General features: G+C 47.7%; 2 protein-coding genes across 5 annotated transcripts in view; one reads left to right on the top strand and one right to left on the bottom strand.

Annotated features, from left to right (window-relative positions):
- Nucleotides 1-9591, bottom strand: part of ZPBP (zona pellucida binding protein) — an 81013-nt gene extending 71422 nt beyond the window's left edge. Inside the window, exon 1 of one of the 4 annotated variants that reach the window (XM_077303049.1) lies at nucleotides 9167-9591. In XM_077303049.1, the coding sequence (XP_077159164.1) occupies nucleotides 9167-9275 (109 nt within the window). In that variant the 5' untranslated portion in view covers nucleotides 9276-9591. The remainder of the gene's footprint in view (nucleotides 1-9166) is intronic. The other 3 variants (XM_077303048.1, XM_077303046.1, XM_077303047.1) reach the window with 3 other exon arrangements.
- Nucleotides 9592-15280: 5689 nt separating this feature from the next.
- SPMIP7 (sperm microtubule inner protein 7) overlaps nucleotides 15281-19027 on the top strand; it is a 31343-nt gene continuing 27596 nt past the window's right edge. The window contains exons 1-2 of the mRNA XM_077303045.1: nucleotides 15281-16067; nucleotides 18171-18268. Coding sequence (XP_077159160.1) covers nucleotides 15557-16067; nucleotides 18171-18268 — 609 coding nt within the window. The 5' untranslated portion in view covers nucleotides 15281-15556. The remainder of the gene's footprint in view (nucleotides 16068-18170; nucleotides 18269-19027) is intronic.

Genomic DNA, 19027 nt, shown 5'->3' with positions numbered 1-19027 from the left:
TACCAAAACCTTAAGCTTAATGCGGAATTGAACTCTGGAGCCAGCCGAGTTCTTGGAGTACTGCCTGGATATGTGATCTCCATGATGTCTTAGTGAAAATCCTGGCCACGGCGTTCTGCACCAGTTGTAGTTTTCGGATCAAGGATAACAGTAGGCCTGCATAGAGCGAGTTGCAGAAGTCCAGTCTAGAGGTGACCATCGCATGGATCACTGTGGCTAGGTGCTCTGGTTCCAGATAGGGCGCTAGGAGTTTGACTTGGCTGAGGTGGTAAACTGCCACCCGTGCTACCTTTGTGACCTGGGCTTCCATTGTATGGGAAGCATCCAGGATCATGCCCAGGTTCCTGGCGGGGTGAGTCGCTAGGAGCTGCACACCGTCCAGAGTGGGCAGGCACACTTCCTCCCAACCACAGGACCTCCGCCTTTGCAGGGTTGAGCTTCAGACGACTCTGCTTGATCCATTTTGTCACTGCTTCCAAGCATCTGGCTAAAGATTCGGGGGGGGGGGGGAGTCAGGGCAAACTCCTGTCAAATAAACTCACCTTGTGGTTGACTGAGAAAAAGATTTTAGGCCCTAAGCAGCCTAGATTCTGTCAAGGAAAATCCTCCCTTGATCGTTGCACCATACTTGCCCACCTTGTCAACAAATATAGTAAGAAGGTCCAAAGCTCTTTGCAGCTTTTCTGGACCTTAAGGGGGCCTTTGATTCTATCCAGAGATCTTCTCTGGGATAAGGTGCTAAAGATGGAGATAGATAAAAGGCTCCTATATCTTATAAGGAAACTCTATTCTTCTACCTGTTGCCAAGTCAAACGTTTGCCAAACTGCTGCCAAGTCAATTCTTCTACCTGTTGCCAAGTCAAACTCTTGGGAGTCTTACTCCTAAAATACCAATCAACAAAGGGGTAAAACAAGGGTGCATTTTGGCTCCCCTCCTATTTAACCTTTTTATGAATGACCTTGCTCTATCCCTATCCCCCAAAGCTGGCCATAGCCCAAAATTGGTTCCCTTCACATCCCACTTTTTTACGCAGATGATGCTGTAGTGCTTTCCCATTCACAAATTGGCTTAAAACACTTACTGGTTCAATTCCTGGACTTCTGTGAAGTAAACAAACTTGCTCTGAACTTTGAGAAGTCAAAAATTGTGGTTTTTGGAAAGCCATAGAAGCCTTTTAAATGGAATGTAAAGATAACAACATTGAACAAGTTAAAAGCTTCAAATACTTGGGAATATTTTTCACCATAATATAAATTGGGCTACACAGAGGAAACATGCAATCACATCTGCAAAAACTAGTTCCCTGGCAATTACATGTTTCTTCTACACCAGAGGTAACCAGTACGTACCAGCAGCCCCCAAAGTATTCAATGGGAAACTAAATGCCCAACTGCTCTATGGCATCCCTATTTGGATCAACGCTTTTAACCAAGCAGTTAAAGTCTCCAATCTGCCTTCCTTCGTAAAATCCTTGGGACCCCAAACTGTGTCTCTTACACAGTCCTATGTCTAGAAACCAGCAAAAGACTATTGGAAACCAGAGCATGGTTGTTAACAATCAAGGTCTGGCTTCCCATTCATTTTAGATCTGACCCCAACAGTCTAATCTCCCTTATGCTATCTGAACATGAGTCATCTACTTGGTTAAGACACATTGAGGAAAAAATTAAATCTACAGGAATCTCTTTAGATTCCTTGTATCTGGTATCTGAAAATACTGCATTTGATTCAATTAAACGCAAACTATTAGACGCAAATGCAGGAACTAAGCAGTAAAGCTAGAAATGTTTGCTCGCCATTGAGCTTGGGGATCTGATCAAGCTCTCAGCCCCTAGCTGCGTATTTCTACCATCTAATCATCCCACAACAGCGTAGAGCATTCATGTTAGCTAGAACTAATGCTCTACCTTCTGCTGTGCTATATGGGAGATTTCAACACATCCCGCATTCAACTAGGTTGTGCCCATGTGGACAATGCTGTGTAGCAGTGGTTCCCAACCTTTTTATCACCGGGGACCACTCAACGCTTGACAATTTTACTGAGGCCTGGGGGGGGGGGGTTGCCGTCGGCAATCAAGTGAGCGCTCCTAAGCGCTGGGACTCCAGGGGGGCCGGGAAGCCGAGGCGGTGCTTCTGCTCAGGGAGGCGGGGTGGCTGGGGCGGGGGAGGGAGGCACAGCTGTTGGCATGCCAGCAAGCGTTGGCACGGAGCTCTGAGCCTGCACATGTGCGCCTGCCGGATCGTTGATGAAGTAAAGAAGCAGAGTCGCCTGAAACTCAACCCCTCCAAGACGGAGGTCCTGTGGCTGGGAGGCAGAGGGCAGGACCAGGCAGCACGCTTACCCACCCTGGCAGGAACACAACTTACTATCACGCCCGAGGCCAGGAATTTGGGGCTGCCCGGATCAGGTTCAAGGTTCTGTTTTTGACCTTTAAGGCTATACGCCAGTGGTCCCCAACCTTTTTGAGGTTGGGGACTGGCAGGGCATTGGGGCGCGGCCCGCGGCCCGCTCGGGCCACGCCCACGCATCGGCCGCGCCCGCGCATCGGGCCGCACCTGCGGGCCGTGCCCACGCATCGGGCTGCACTCGCGGGCTGTGCCCGTGGGCCGCGCCCACGAATCGGGCCACGCCCGCACGGGCGCGCCGGCCCTGCTTCCCTCTCCCCGCCCTCCCACAGTAAGAAGCTTCCCGGGCCCCAAGGTTGCGGCCTGGGAAGTTTTTTACTGCGCGCGGGGGGGGCGGGGAGAGGGAGCCGCGGCCCGGCACCATGGCCTTCGCGGCCCGGCACCGGGCCGCGGCCCGCAGGTTGGGGACCACTGCTACACGCGGGTTGGGACCCACATACCTGAGGGACCGCCTACCACCCTATATCCCCCGCAGGGCTTTACGCTCAGCGGGGGAGAATCTCCTGATCGTTCCTGGCCTTAGAGAAGCGCACCTGGCCTCGACCAGGGCCAGGGCCTTTTCGGTCCTGGCTCCTACCTGGTGGAATGAGCTCCCGGGTGAGCTGCGGGCCCTGCAGGATTTACCAGCTTTCTGCAGGGCCTGCAAGACGGAGCTCTTCCGCCAGGTTTTTGGTTGAGGCCGGGGTCAGCGAATGAGTGCCAGCATTCCCCCCCCCCCCCCGGACCTAGTAAGTTAGATCTCCTCCCCACCTTCCCTGCCGCTCTGATAGCAGGGGTGGGAATAATAAGAACTTCCGCCATGTTGGGATTGTTTTAAAGCCTTTTAATGGGTATTTTAATGGGGATAGGACTGTTGTGACCTGCCACGAGCCTACGGGGAGTGGCAGGAAATAAATCTAATTAATAATAATAATAATAATAAAGGGCCGGGGGGGAGAGAAGGCATCCTTCGCGGCCCACCTCCAATTACTCGACGGACCACATGTGGTCTGCAGCCCACAGGTTGGGGATCGCTACTGTATAGAATCAATTACACATGTTTTCTTCCATCTTCCATTTTATTCCTCGATCTGAGCTAAATTTGTTAACTCACTGCTGTATAAAGGAGAACTGCATTCGGATGAACGTAAGATTCAGTTTCTTTTGACATCACCGAACCCTGATAGAATTGAATCATGAATCTTACTCTAAAGCATGATCTGTGCCTTTGTTTTCACTAGCAGTGGATCCTTTTGCACTTTCCCTCCCTCCTTATATTGTACTTTTATATGCTATTAAAGGCTTGTTGTTGTTATGACTTCACTAACATCTAAATCCACAAGATGGAGCTCTTCACTACTAACTCTGGACTCTGGGGCTTAGCATTGTCTTCAAGGGGAGAGCTTTCATAACTGCACTGAAAGGTCAGTAAAAACTGCACTGAAACCTATTGCTATGTTGTGCTCTGGATTTTCCCCCAAGAGTGGGACAAAAATATTCTGACCTCTGGCAAAAAGAATAAGCCACTATATTATATATTTGCCAGCAATACCTCAACACTGTAAGCACTGTTATTGTTGTTGTTAGGTGCGAAGTCATATCCAACCCATCGCAACCCCATGGACAATGATCCTCCAGGCCTTCCTGTCCTCTACCATTCCCCGGAGTCCATTTAAGTTTGCACCGACTGCTTCAGTGACTCCATCCAGCTACCTCATTCTCTGTCGTCCCCTTCTTCTTTTGCCCTCAATCGCTCCCAGCATTAGGCTCTTCTCCAGGGAGTCCTTCCTTCAAATGAGGTGGCCAAAGTATTTGTTTCATCTTCAGGATCTGGCCTTCTAAGGAGCAGGCAGGCAGGGACTCGCAAGAGTCTTCTCCAGCACCAGAGTTCAAAAGCCTCAATTCTTTGACACTCGGCCTTCCTTATGGTCCATACATTGCAACTCGGAAGACCATAACCTTTTTAGGATGCTGTCTAGATTTGCCATAGCTTTCCTCCCCAGGAGCAAGCATCTTTTAATTTCTTTGCTGCAGTTCCCATCTGCAGTGATCTTGGAGCCCAGGAAAATAAAATCTGTCACTATCTCCATTTCTTCCCCATCTATTTGCCAGGAATTGAGAGGGCCAGATGCCATCTTTGTTTTCTTGATGTTGAGTTTCAAGCCAACTTTTGCACTCTCCTCCTTCACCCGCATCAACAGGCTCTTTAGTTCCTCTTCACTTTCTGCCATTAGAGTATCATCTGCATATCTGAGATTGTTATTTCTCCTCTTGATCCCAATTTGTGACTCCTCTAACCCCACTTTTCTCATGATGAGAAATACAAGTTTCTCAAGATGAGAAATACAAGTTAAATAGGCAAGGTGATAGTATGCAGCCTTGCCGAACTCCTTTCTCAATTTTGAACCAATCAGTGATTCTATGCTCAGTTCTCACTGTTGCTTCTTGACCTGCATATAGGTTTCTCAAGAGACAAATAAGATGCTCTGGTATTCCCATCTCTTTAAGAACTTGCCACAATTTGTTGTGCTCCACACAATCAAAGGCTATAGCATAGTCAATGAAGCAGAAGTTGATGTTCTTCTGGAACTCCCTAACCTTTTTCATGATCCACCATATGTTGGCAATTTGATCTCTAGTTCCTCTTTGAAATCTTGCCTGTACTTCTGGAAGTTCTCAGTCCACATATTGCTGGAGCCTAGCTTGTAGGATTTTGAGCATAACTTTGCTAGCATGAGATATGAGTGCAATGGTACGGTAGTTTGAACATCCTTTGGCATTGCCCTTCTTTCGGATTGGAATGTAAACTGACCTTTTCCAATCCTGTGGCCATTGTTGAGTCTTCCAAATTTGCTGGCATATTGAGTGTAGCACTTTTTTTACTGCATTGTCTTTTAAGGTTTTGAATAGCTCAACTGGAATGTTGTCACCACCACTAGCTTTATTGTTGCTCAGACTTCCTAAGGCCCATTTGACTTCACATTCCAGGATGTCTGGCTCCAGGTCAGTAACTACCCCATCATGGTTATCAGAGATGTTAAGCTCGCTCTTGTATAGTTCCTCTGTATAATTTTGCCACTTTTTAAAATCTCTTCTGTTTCTGTGAGGTCCCTACCATTTTGGTCCCTTATCATACCCATCTTTGCATGAAACGTTCTCTTCATATCTCCAATTTTTTTGAAAAGATCTCTGGTCCTCCCCATTCTATTGCTTTCTTCTATTTGTTTGCACTGTTCATTTAAGAAGGCATTCTTATTTCTTCTAGCTTTTCTCTGGAATTCTGCATTCAATTGGATGTATCTTTCTCTTTCTCCTTTGCCTTTCATTTCCCTTCTCTCCTTAGCTATTTGTAAAGCTTCCTCAGACTGCCATTTTGATTTCTTGCATTTCTTTTAGTTGCTACCTCTTGTACAATGCTGCGAACCTCTGTCCAAAGTTCTTCAGGCACTGTCTATCATATCTAATTCCTTAAATCTATTTGTCACCTCTACTGTATATTCGTTGGGGATATGATTTAGTTCATACCTGAGTGGCCTAGTGCTTTTCTCTACTTTCTTCAATGTAAGCCTAAATTTTGCAACAATAAGCTGATGATCTGAACCACAATCAGCTCCTGGTCTTGTTTGTACTGACTGGCTGCAGAGCACATAGTCAATCTGATTTCTGTGTTGACCGTCTGGTGATGTCCATTTGTAGAGTCGTATCTTGGGTTTTTGGAAAAGAGTGTTTGCTATGACCATTGTATTCTCTTGACATAAAGGGAGCATAAAGGGAGTCTAAAGTTGTTTCTACCTACCACCATGAATACAAATGGAGCCTGGATCTTTATTGTGTTATACACTGTTGCCTAGGAATTTGATCACTCTAGAACAGGTGTGGCCAAACTGTGCCCTTCCGGATGTCTAGGGACTACAAGTTCCATGAGCCCTTGGCATCCTTAGATCAACTTTAGTCACATTTATAACTTTTATTTCAAATCAGGCAACTTAATGTAATTAAAATATTCACACTACACTTCGGTACGCTTGTCATACAGTCGCCCATACCCGGAATAAAACTTTGTTGGTCTTAAAGGTTCCACTAGACTCAAACTTTGTTATGGTTGACATTGTGTCCCTTGGATTTTGAGTCAACAACTTTGGGCTGTGACCTCTCTTAAAGAAGAGTTAAGAGATATTCACTCGTTCATGCATTAAATGTACCCCCCATTTTCTCAACAGAAATTCAAAGCAATGAACAAAACCCAGAAACCGTATAATTCCAATAGTTTAAAATAGCTATATCCAGAGAAACTGCAGAACTCCTAATTAAAAAATATGAGCAACTGCAAGGGGATCTCTCCCCACCTCTACAAAACAAAATCTAACTTTCAAAACAGGATGTTTTCCCATTTTCTCTAGTATGCCTACACAGAGGTTGCTGGACAAAGTGCCCTCGTCAAGGAATTCCTGAGCTATGAGGCAGCAGCTGAGAAGCTCCAGCTTCTTTTAGAAAGCAATCTGGCCTCTAAATACATTGGTACTTGAAGCTTTATAGATAGATCATGTAGGGCTTTCTGGGTCACCTTGAACCAGCTCTAAATACATACCAGTAACCAATGCAACTGTTTTAATACTGGCTCAATACTAATTTGTTTGTTCACGCCAGCCTAGCAACATCCTGCAATTTTTGTTTTTTCCAGAACATCATCACAACCAACCCAACTTAATGTGCACTGCCGTGCTTTCACAAAGGGGCCCCCGGGAATGAATGATAGTGAAGAGATCTGTAACCATTACATACTTTACCTTTTACCAGATGTGCAAACTAGCAATGGCCTGACAGTGCTGCCGTACCAGATGTTTCCACAGGGATGGTTAGTTTCCAAACTACACTGCTATTTTCACAAACACCCAGATTACTATGTTTCCTCTTGCTTTGCTGAGATCTTTCCCAAATCTTACATGGTATGACCTTTCTGGAAAATTGCAAAGCATCTTTGGACTTTATGTCCATGGGAAGGTATGCATTTTTGCAGATTTTGACCACATCAGCACCATTCTCCTTGCCTCATTCGCCACAACTGCTATTCACCATGCACATTAAAGAACTTTTAAAACTAATAATGGAGAGATCATTACAGTGCAGTGTTATCATGATGTATTACACTGATGTACTAGTTCCCAATTTTACTCATTTACAATGCCTTTTCTCTGTGGAGTTATAAGGGGGAAGGTTCAGATTGCACATTTTCCCTTCTTGTCAGTTTATTTACGGATCAAATTAAAAACATTTCCAGATTGTAAAAGTCCACCTGTGGTTATTCTAGGTATTTGCTCTATTTAACCCTTATTTTCTTGGCCACAAGGGCAAACAATGATATTCTGTTGGTAACAAAAGAAATAGTATCTGATGACAAGAAAATTAATTTTTCATGATCGGATTGACCATTTAGACCATCTAATAAGTTAGCAAGAAATTTGACTCTCGGCTCTGTATACAATGGGCAAGTTAAAATGTAGTAAGGAAAATCCTCCACAACTAAGGATCCACAGATACAGAAGCGCTGATCGTTTGGAATTCTATGGTAGTGTCTGCTCAACAGAGCTGATAGCATTGTTTGGAAGCACAGGGAAATATAAACTGCTCTGAGACTTAGAGCTAAGAGTTAGACTAAATAAGAGGGTCTAGAATGATCCATTTTAAATAGCTTATACCAAGGGGTACATTTCGATTGCATGACTGATGATCTGTCCATCATGGTATAAACACCCAGTCTCAAAAGTTCATTACTATCAACTGACTTGTCTAAGAGGTCATCTGCAATGGAATATCTTGAATATCTGGAATGGAGTATCTCAAGAAAGGGGCAGCGTTATGTATTCTGTACAGGGATAGCTTTGCTGGTCTACGGCAACAAAGGCAGTTGCACTTTGCAGACGAACAAGTGATCCTACTTGGTTTGCATCTAAAGAAGTCAACTCCTACTGACGAAAGATTATGGTGGCATCAGCTTGGCTCGCACTTAGTGCTATCAGAATCCCAATTCAATCCACTGCACAACTGGATTTTACTGGTATGACAAAATTGAGTTGCAGTCACTGAAGTGAGTTGAAACTGTATTATTCAGCATGTGCGAAAATGCCCTGAGTTTTGTTTCCCGGATACAGAGCACTGTGGAATCATCAACTGCAGTCTGTTAAAGTTAATGTTGGAATAAAGCAATGCTAGTCTTTAATAAGGCAATCAGAGAATCCCATGTATGAAAGCCAAGTGAAAAACAAAAACACCACTGTATGGTGTCACATGCAATCCTGCACGCACGGAGTAATTAAAATGTGTTCTGATCCAGGTGGGTAGCCTGAAGCAGCAGGTCTGAAGCAGCAGAACCAACTTAGGGTCCAGTGGCCCCTTGGTCATCAAAGCTTAATTCTGGGCATCAGCATGCATGCTCAAAAGCTCATACTAGTATTAAACTCGGCTGATCATAAGGGTGCCTGTGGACTCCCAACTTGTTCCCACGAGCCTTAAAATGGGAAGCACAGGAGATGCCACGCAAGGCTTTCCTTCTGCGCCCCAATCACAGCATTTTAGACGGCTGCCAGCCTACAGGGAGGGCCTGGAGCGGGATGCAAAGGAGAAGGGCTTTCCTCCGTGCAAGCCCCGCCCAGCTAGAGCCGCAGAGGATCGGCGCCTTGCAAAGAAAGGAAAGGTGATGACCGCCCCCGCCCCCTCCAAGCAAGGGGGCAGAGGGGCCAGCCCCGCCCCGCCCCGCCCCTCCGCGCTGCTTGCTCCTCTTACCGGAGGGCAGCGCCAGCGCCAGGATGCAGGCCAGGCCGAGGAGGCGGCCCCGGGGGCCTGAGAGGGCGGAGGAGGGCCTGGATCTCCTCCGCCGCCGCCGCCCCCGCATCCCCGCCCGCTCGCTCGCTCGCTCTCCGGTGCCCTGGGGCCGACTGACAGGCAGGCCGCCCTCGCGCCCCCGTCCGCCCTCTTCGCCGCCGCCGCCGCCGCCCCCTCAGCCGAGTTCGTTACCCCGCCGGCCTCGAGCGCGCTCGTCACAATGGCGACGTGGGGGGGGGGGAGGGCGTGGAACCAGTCGGCGGGCGGCCCACGCGGCGAAGCTCACAGCCCGCGCGCCAAGCGGTCGCGCTTGCGCAAGAAAGGGCGCCCAGGCCACGCCTTCTCTCCTTCGTGTTCTCCTGGCAACGGAATCGCCTTGCTTCGTGCGCCGAGGCTTTGGCGAGGCGGGAGGAAGCGAAGTGGGCGGGGCTTGTGGGAGCCTCAAGGGCCTCGTGCCGCCAATCCCATCGAAGCGCCCGAGCGGAGGGGGGGGAGGGCGGGAGATGGCCAGCCACGCCCGTCAATTCACACTTGGCGCTTATTTATTTAGTTTTATTTACAAGGGATAATCCGCGCTGAAGCCATTTCCCACACACGATTTGGAAATTAAAGCCAGAAGTCGATTAGATAGATAGATCACCCCGGACCGTTCCTCCCCCTCCAAATGTTAAGATGAACAACAATGTTTGCGCTTGGCATTTGTTTGTTTGTTCATTTATTTATTTATTGCAAACTGCATTTGGCACTAAAGCCATTTCCCGCAAACATGTCTTGGAAATTGAGGCCAGTGAAGTGGGTGGAAGGATGGGTGGGTGTTTTCTAAAAGAAACAATCATGGAAACAAACAGGAATTTATGTGTGCACAGAGAAGAACACTTTTTAGAAGACGGTCTTTTGGACAGTTTGAAAAAGAAATGCAAATGCCCTCTTTGGGGGGGCGGAAGGTCAGAAATATTCCCAGTTAGTAGCAATTATCACAGTTTCAGTAGTAGGGGTGCTGAGGTCTCTCCCATCCCTGGTGGCCTCCATTCACCAGCTCAGACTCCTTGGCAAACTCTCCTTGGACACTGACCCCAAATATCCAGAAATTCCTAGGAAACTGGCAACCATTGGAACACAAGACCAAATACATTTTGACCCTACTGGGTCTTCCTCAGTGGTCAGAGCTGTGACAATACACTCTATATAAAATATCTATATTAAAATCATTATAGCTGAGTGGTTGAATGGGATCTGTAAATTATGGATTCCTATTTTATAGTCTGAAGAAGCCCATGAAAACTCACCCCTTGAATAAAATGTGCTGGCCTTAAAGGAGCCCCTGGACTCAAGCTTTCCTCAACATTTATCCTTGTCTTCCCTCCATCCCAGTGCTGGGCATGTATGAAGCATTCCCCGGAGGCGTCTCCCTGTCGCGTGCCTTCCAGTTATGCCCTTACTTTTATTAATGAGCACAGGCACATCAGTCAGAGAGATGGAGGAAAGGCATGAAAAGGAACTGAAGAAATGGGAAATTATGGCTCTTTTCCTGACGCACATGAGATACACTTTCAGCTCAGAACTATATAATAGCGAAGAGTAGTGACCCTAGGCACATATCATAGGAGGTGGTCTCCAAAAAGGATAAAATGTACATATATTGGTTGGAGCCATAATTTACAGATCCCATTCAACCACTTAGCTACACTTTATAAAGAGTTTAATATAGATATTTTATATAGAGTGTATTGTTAGTTCTGTATAGTTTTTATGAAGTTTTTATTTTGTTTTTAATTGTGCACTATAATAAATAATCAACAAGTTTTACATTTTATTGGTCAACTCAACTACTGAGTTCCTACCTGTTAAGGTTGGGTTGTGTTCCTTTTTTGGTTTTGGTTAACCATTGGAACACACCCATTCATGCTCCATGGAAGATCTCAAGCAGTGATTTTATTTATCCCATTTATTTAAACATTTATATTCAGCCTCCTCTCGTGGTTCAAGGCACTTTACAGTGGTTGAGAATAGGATTGGAGAGGCCTGAATTGGGAAGGGAAAAGCCGAGGACATGGGAACACAAAAAATTTTATAGATCTTCATTGAGACCAGAAGATAGCTCCCAGCCTTGACCCAGCTGACCTGGTCACATGGATCAGGGCTAGTCAACCTGTGGTCCTCCAAATGTCCATGGACTACAATTCCCATGAGCCCCTGCCAGCATTTGCTGGCAGGGGCTCATGGGAATTGTAGTCCGTGAACATCTGGAGGACCACAGGTTGACTAGCCCTGAGTAATGGATCATACCAAGGTGGCCTCACGTCCACACTACCATGTCTGTGAAACAAAGTTTGAGTCCTGGAGCATCTTGAAGACCAACAAAGTTTTATTCAAGTTATAAGCTTTGGTGTGCACACACCCTTCCTCAGATTCCTTGAGTGTGTTTTTTGCCATTGAGTTGGTTCCAAGTTCCAATGTATGGTGATCCTATGAATTAATTTAGTTATGACTCAAAAGCAGGACAAAGATCTGCTAAGGAGAATGAATATGCCTTATGTTACCCAAATTGCATGGACAAGTGTCCTAAAACATGTATCTTTGAGCTTATAGGGAAGATTAGCCCAAATGCAGCCAAAGGGGGGTAACTTAGCGTTTATGGATCGAAATGCCTATGTATATTTGTTGTTGTTGTTAGGTGCGAAGTCGTGTCCGACCCATCACGACCCCACGGACAATGATCCTCCAGGCTTTCCTGTCCTCTACCATTCCCCGGAGTCCATTTAAGTTCGCATCAACTGCTTCAGTGACTCCATCCAGCCACCTCATTCTCTGTCATCCCCTTCTTCTTTTGCCCTCAATCGCTCCCAGCATTAGGCTCTTCTCCAGGGAGTCCTTCCTTCTCATGAGGTGGCCAAAGTATTTGAGTTTCATCTTCAGGATCTGGCCTTCTAAGGAGCAGTCAGGGCTGATCTCCTCTAGGACTGACCGGTTTGTTCGCCTTGCAGTCCAAATGACTCGCCTAACCCCGCCTTTCTCATGATGTGCTCCCCATACAAGTTAAATAGGGAAGGCGACAATATACAGCCTTGCCAAACTCCTTTCTCAATTTCTCAGTGATTCGATGCCCGGTTCTCACTGTTGCTTTTTGACCTGCATATAGGTTTCTCAAGAGACAACTAAGATGCTCTGGTATTCCCATCACTTTAAAAACTTCCCACAATTTGTTGTGCTCCACACAATCAAAGGCTTTAGCATAGTCAATGAAGCAGAAGTAGATGTTTTTCTGGAACTCCCTAGATTTCTCCATGATCCAGCGTATATTGGCAATTTGATCTCTAGTTCCTCTGCCTCTTCAAAATCCTGCCTGTACTTCTGGAAGTTCTCAGTCCACATATTGCTGGAGCCTAGCTTGTAGGATTTTGAACATAACTTTGCTACCATGAGAAATGAGTGCAATGGTGAGGTAGTTTGAACATTCTTTGGCATTGCCCTTCTTTGGGATTGGAATGTTAACTGACCTTTTCCAATTCTGTGGCCATTGTTGAGTTTTCCAAATTTGCTGGCATATTGAGTGTAGCACTTTTACTGCATCGTCTTTTAAGATTTTGAATAGTTCAACTGGAATGCTGTCACCATCACTAGCTTTATTGTTGCTCAGACTTCCTAAGGCCTATGTATACTAGGTTATTGAACCTGCAGGAACTCAGGGCAAATGTAAATGGTAAATAGTAATATAATCTTTATTGAAAAGAAAATAATAAAAGAGCATAAAAATAGCTAACACACTAACAAGCAGTCAGATAGAGAAGAATAGGGTGGAAAAGAGAGGGTCTAGTATAGTTACCATTTGCTGTAGGGATGACAGGCAAGAGAAAGCAGGCTGCGTGGAGACTAGGCAGGATGTTCAGATGAATCCCATATCCGAAATGCACATGGGGGCTTGCTAAAGCCATTGTTTGGGGGAGCTGGCCTACGTGACATCGCTTATGTGGGCATGTGCTGGAAGTTTCCAGGGGCCCCAGAGGTTAGGACAATGCCTGGCTATGGGGGGGGAGTGGCCATAGATGGATTTGGATAAAGGTATTAATGGCTCTGAGGAAGAGAGCCATCGGGTCTAGCTGGCAGGATGTGGGGAGGAGATTTCTCATGGCATAGGGGCCAAGTGTGAAAAATGTTACAAGACAAAGGGTTTGCCTTGGAGCCCCTAGGCAAACAGGAGGAAGCCAATCCACTCGTTTAAAAATACAGTGGGGGGGTTACGGTGTGAGCTGATGTGAGCTTGAGCCTGGAGGCACCTGGGTCAGGCAAAGATTGTCATTCCAAACCTAAGGCAGAGAACAAGATTTCTAATATGGAGTCTGACCTGGCTTGGCCAACCCTAGCAGTGTCGTCTTGGCTTTAGCTTAAGCCTAGACCAGTGGTCCCCAACCTTTTTATCACCGGGGACTGGTTAACGCGTGACAATTTTACTGAGGCCCCGGGGGGTAGTCTTTTGCCAAGGGACGTCACACCTGCCTGAGCCCCTGCTCCACTTGCTTTCCTGCCGGCGCCCCTGACTTCCTGCTGCCCGCTGGGGGGCACTGCCAGGGGGAGCACCAGCCATGGCGGCCACCGAGAGCACTAAAGATGAGATGGCGGCAGAGTGGCAGGGCAGCCTCCGAGGCAGGAGCCAGGGAGGAGGACGAGGAGGAGCCGTGGCCCAGTACCGACTGATCCACGTACCGGCACCGGTCCTTGGACCGGGGGTTGGGGACCAATGGCCTAGACTATTGCGGGGTGCCATTTGTTATAGAAGACAGTGTCATTGAGGCAGGATGCCCCACCACACGTAATACTTATGTGAGAGAACAGAAGATAGGTGAAGAGTTTTGAAGAGAAGTAGAGTAAATCAGACCCCCATAGGCTTTAAATAGGATGTTCCCAATGGTCATTATGGGGAAAACTAGTGACAACTCATAAAAAAACGTAATGTGTAGTTTAGCCCTTAGTCCCTTGAGAAAAGGCAGAGGTAAAACAATGTGATTGCCTCAGCTGAGTCAGGCTCTATAAGTGTTAAGTATGGCGGGACCCCCTGCTCCACAGACAGGCACACTGTCTTCTACAACCAATGGCACCCCTCCATAGTCTAAGCTTAAGCCAAGGCCAGGACACTGCTCAGGTCTGACTAAGCCAGGTCAGACTCCATTTTAGAAATGCTGCTCTCTGCCTTAGGTTCCGAATGACAGCCGCTGCCTAATCCAGGTGCCCCCTGGTTCAACTCTTGCTCTCCAGTTTAACCTCTCTCCATTGCACTTCTGATCGAGTCCACCGGCTCCATCCTGTTTGCCCAGGAGTTTCTAGCCTCTTTGTCTTGAAACATATTCACACTTGGCCCCTCTGCAAGGGGAAATCTCCCCACATCCTTCAGCTAGACGAATTGAAATATGATGGCTCCCTTCCTCAGAGACATTAACACTTTTGTGTTAAGCCCATCAACAGCCATCCCCTATCTGGCCAGGGAATTGTCCAACATCCTGACCCATAGAAACTTCCCATCAAGTGCTCACCTGAGTCTTGTCACGTAGCCCCATCCCCAAAACCCCATATAAACCGTGGCTTCACAAAGCCAGTGTCGTCCAACTTGGGACCCTTGGAGACCTCCCACTCTTGTTCCTGTCACTTCCTCTGACTCTCCATTCTTCAGACAGGTAAGTATACCAAGCTTTCCACCCTTCCTCCCCCTTCTCTCTATGACTGTCTGCAGGTGTGTCAGCTTAGGTTTGTGTGTTTTTGTTACTTTCTTCAATGAAACTTATGTTTATTGCTTTGCCATTTACATCGGTGCCTGCCTTGAGTTCGTATGGGCGCAATAACCCTGGTATACATAGGCAAGATCCATAGCGCTAGTTACCCTCCTCTTGCTGTAGCTGAGCTATCTTCCCCTCAGGCTCTAAGACCCGCGTTCTAGGACACGTGACCACGCAAAGGGTGTAACAGAAGGCAGCTAAAACTGTAATGAATTTAAGTATCGTGCATTAGGGGAACTAGAAAGGGTCTTATTTGTGTGATAAGTGGAGGGAATGATTGCTTTCAACACTGATAAAAAGTTCATAATGTTTTCTCCCGGGACGCCTGCAAAGTGCTTCATGATAACGCTGATTGTGTGCTCACGTTCCATTGTCACTAAGCAACACCAAGAGCCCTTGCTTATTTGACAGCTTCATTCCCTCCCTTGTTTCTGTGCTCAGTGGAGGAAATATTTGCTGCTTTGGGGGGGGGGGACACAAGCAAAATTGGGCTTTTGGGTTGGAAGATCAGTGCTTTGATTGAGACTTGCCGGACGGGACTGGAAAACAACGGGAGAGCTGATATTGGAAACCATCCAAAATTATCATGGCTTCTGAGGTCACAGCCAGGCAATTCAGTCCTCTGAAACACTTTAGTCCCCCCGCAGATTTGCTTCGCAGGATGACTCAAAAGGAGCACAAAGGTCTGCTGAAGAAAATGTACATGCCCTTTGTGAGGGGACCAGAGGACCGGCATGACTACCCCAGTTTTGAGGATAAGCACAGTAATGCCTTTCTCAGATTCAATCCTTACACAACGCCTGAACAGACAAACTACCCTTTCACTCCACTCCGGGACGATGTGCCAGTTGTTAACACTTTCTCAGGATTTGTGAGTCCGGGAGCTGAGGCGGATCAGAAAATAATCTCCAGCACAGCTGTCGAATCTCCTAAAGAGGGCCAAGAGGCACCACCTCCACAGCAAGCGGCACCGGTTCTGCTCCGGAGATCCCAGACGTCGTTCGGAAGACCCACTTTGCTGCTGAAAGGGCTCCCTCCAGAGCGCCGCTGGAATTCCAGATGGGTGCCGGAGGTTTCTCTCAAGGCACAAGCTGGAAGTAAATTGCATTATCATTACAATTGTCATTGGGCTAGTGTCAGGCTTTGCTGATGGCAGTGGCAGCCACAGGGAGGGCAACAGATCGATCCGAGGGTGAGAAATGATCTTGGGCTGCTGTCCGCACAGGTGGGACCAGGTTTTCTCAATCAGGGTTTCATGAAAGTTAGTTAATTTTTACTATATTTTAAAAAAATGTTAAACATTTATCAGGTGATATGACCATATAAGGTCATGTCAACTTGCTTCCCCCCCTCCAAAGTGGCCAATGATGGGCCTGGAGGGGATGGAAAGGGAGGGGCCCTGGGTGGGCTATGCTTCTGCAACACTGGGTTTTCTCAAAGCCTGACGAATGTTCAGCGGTTAAAAAGGTAAAGGTAAAGGTATCCCCTGTGCAAGCACCGAGTCATGTCTGACCCTTGGGGTGACGCCCTCTAGCGTTTTCATGGCAGACTCAATACGGGGTGGTTTGCCAGTGCCTTCCCCAGTCATGACCGTTTCAGCGGTTGCTCAAGGGTAAAAAAGTTGAGAAAGGTTGGTTTAGACAGACTAAGTAAATGGGGCAACCAAGGCCCTAAGGTGCGCCAAGCCCGGTGCTGAGATCATGTGGAAGTGGGATTCGCCCCTCTGCCATATGTGTGCCAGGCCAGACTCCCCCCCCCATGTGAAATCTTTCTGAGAGGGTTTTTCCCCCCAGCCACCTGACCTTCACTACAACTTGCATGTGTGGACTACTATAGATATTATGTTGCTTACTAGATTTAAAGCCCGCTGTAGTGTCAATACAGCGGGCGCTAGCTTCTAGGGAAAGGAGGAGGTCCGGCGCGTCAGTAACGTGGTGGGCCTGCTCCTTTCCCTGGGACAAAGACTTTGGGACCCCACACACACCCGAGGCCACGGCTTCATTCCAGGGAACGAGGCCGCTCGGGTGGGGGGGGCTGAAAAGGCTTCAATCCGGGGAAAGGCCTGCTTTCCCTGGAAGTAAGTCTTTTGCGGCGGCGGCTACAGCCGAGGCCGCGGCTTGATTCCGGGCCTGCTCCTTTCGCCGGAACAAAGCCGCAGCCTCGGGGGGGAGGGCTGAAAATGCTTCGTTCCGGGAAAAGGCCTCCTTTCATGGAACGAAGCCTTTTGCGGCTCCAGGCAAGGCCACGGCTTCGTTCCGGGCCGGCTGCTGTCCCCGGAACGAAGCCTTGGCGGGGGGGGGAGGCCTCCTTTCCCCGGAACGAAGCCTTTTCGGCGCCCCCTACCTGAGGGTGTGGCCTCATTGCGGGGAAAGGAGCAGGCCCGTCCCCGCTCCTTTCCCCAGCGTGAAGTGACCCGGGGCGGAAAAGGCCACCGTGTCTTTGACGCAGCGTCCCTGCTCCTTACCCGAGAGCAAAGGGAAGCCGGCCAGGCGACTTACCTTCAAGGAAGGCTTTTTCCTTGGAGCGGCAACTCCCTGGCCAGCCCAGGCAACGCATCGCGCGGCTCCCCATTGGCTACTTGGCCTTGGATTGACACTCAGAGGGCCCAATCAGGAGCCTCTTCGCGGCTCCTGATTGGGCCCGCCGAGTTTTTATCCTGGACAGGGCCCGCCCTTTCTCCTCTCACATTGCCCTTACCCTTTTATTACCAGCGCTCCGCAGGAGTGGTTACAAATATCATCCATTGGCCAATAGAATGTTTGTGAATATTCCATGGCATCACACCCACTCAGCCCTAGCAGAATTGCCTCACTGTGTCTGCTATCACTGTTTGAAATCTAAAACCCAGAATCACAGAATCATAGAGTTGGAAGGGGCCATATAGACCATCTAGTCCAGCCCCCTGCTCAACGCAGGATCAGCCCAAAGCATCCTAAAGCATCCATGAAAAGTGTGTATCCAACCTTTGCTTGAAGACTGCCAGTGAGGGGGAGCTCACCACCTCCTTAGGCAGCCTATTCCACTGCTGAACTACTCTGACTGTGAAAATTGTTTTCCTGATGTCTAGCCTATATCGTTGTAGTTTAAACCTTATTACTGCGCATCCTTTACTCAGCATCCAAGCTGTTTTGTTTGCAATAGAGCTCTTCCCTGCTTAAGAAGAATGCTCAGTTTTGAAGCAGTCTAATGCTTTCTTTCAGAATGGACAAATCCAGTGAAAGTTATGCCTGTTCCACCTCCAGCCAAAGAATGTTTCTCACCTCATACATTTATATTTAATGTGGACTTGGACACTAAGGTAATTTTGTTCATAGCTACTCGATCTTTTCAGTTGTACAAACCAGGTACAGAATTTCAGGCCAATATAATTGCAGTAATCCGATCACCAGGACTACAGTGGTTTTGGGGAGAGAAAAGACAATTATGCAAATGCAAAGTCATCTAACATTCATCCTGAAACATAACGCTAGTCCCAGTGTTCAGCTGCAGCTATCCATTATAAAACCTATTGGTGGCTGCAGTGACTCGCCTAATTACCCTATTTACTTGCGTATAAAGAGCCTCTTGTGGCGCAGAGTGGTAAGGCAGCCGTCTGAAAGCTTTGCCCATAAGGCTGGGAGTTCAATCCCAGCAGCCGGCTCAAGGTTGACTCAGCCTTCCATCCTTCCGAGGTCGGTAAAATGAGTACCCAGCTTGCTGGGGGGTAAACGGTAATGACTGGGGAAGGCACTGGCAAACCACCCCGTATTGAGTCTGCCATGAAAACGCTAGAGGGCGTCACCCCAAGGGTCAGAAATGACCCGGTGCTTGCACAGGGGATACCTTTACCTTTACCTTTTTACTTGCGTATAAGCCTAGTTTTTCAGCATCTTTTTTCACACTGAAAAAGCCCTCCTCAGCTTATACGCGGTTTGTTGTTGTTGTTAGGTTCGAAGTCGTGTCCGACCCATCGCGACCCCATGGACAATGATACTCTAGGCTTTCCTGTCCTCTACCATTCCCCGGAGTCCATTTAAGTTTGCACCTACTGCTTCATTGACTCCATCCAGCCACCTCA

This window comes from Paroedura picta, chromosome 11 (genome assembly GCF_049243985.1).
Source record: "Paroedura picta isolate Pp20150507F chromosome 11, Ppicta_v3.0, whole genome shotgun sequence".
Taxonomy (NCBI): Eukaryota; Metazoa; Chordata; class Lepidosauria; order Squamata; family Gekkonidae; genus Paroedura; species Paroedura picta.
The sequence above is the reverse complement of the archived record's forward strand: the minus strand, read 5'-3'. Positions and strand labels throughout refer to the sequence as shown.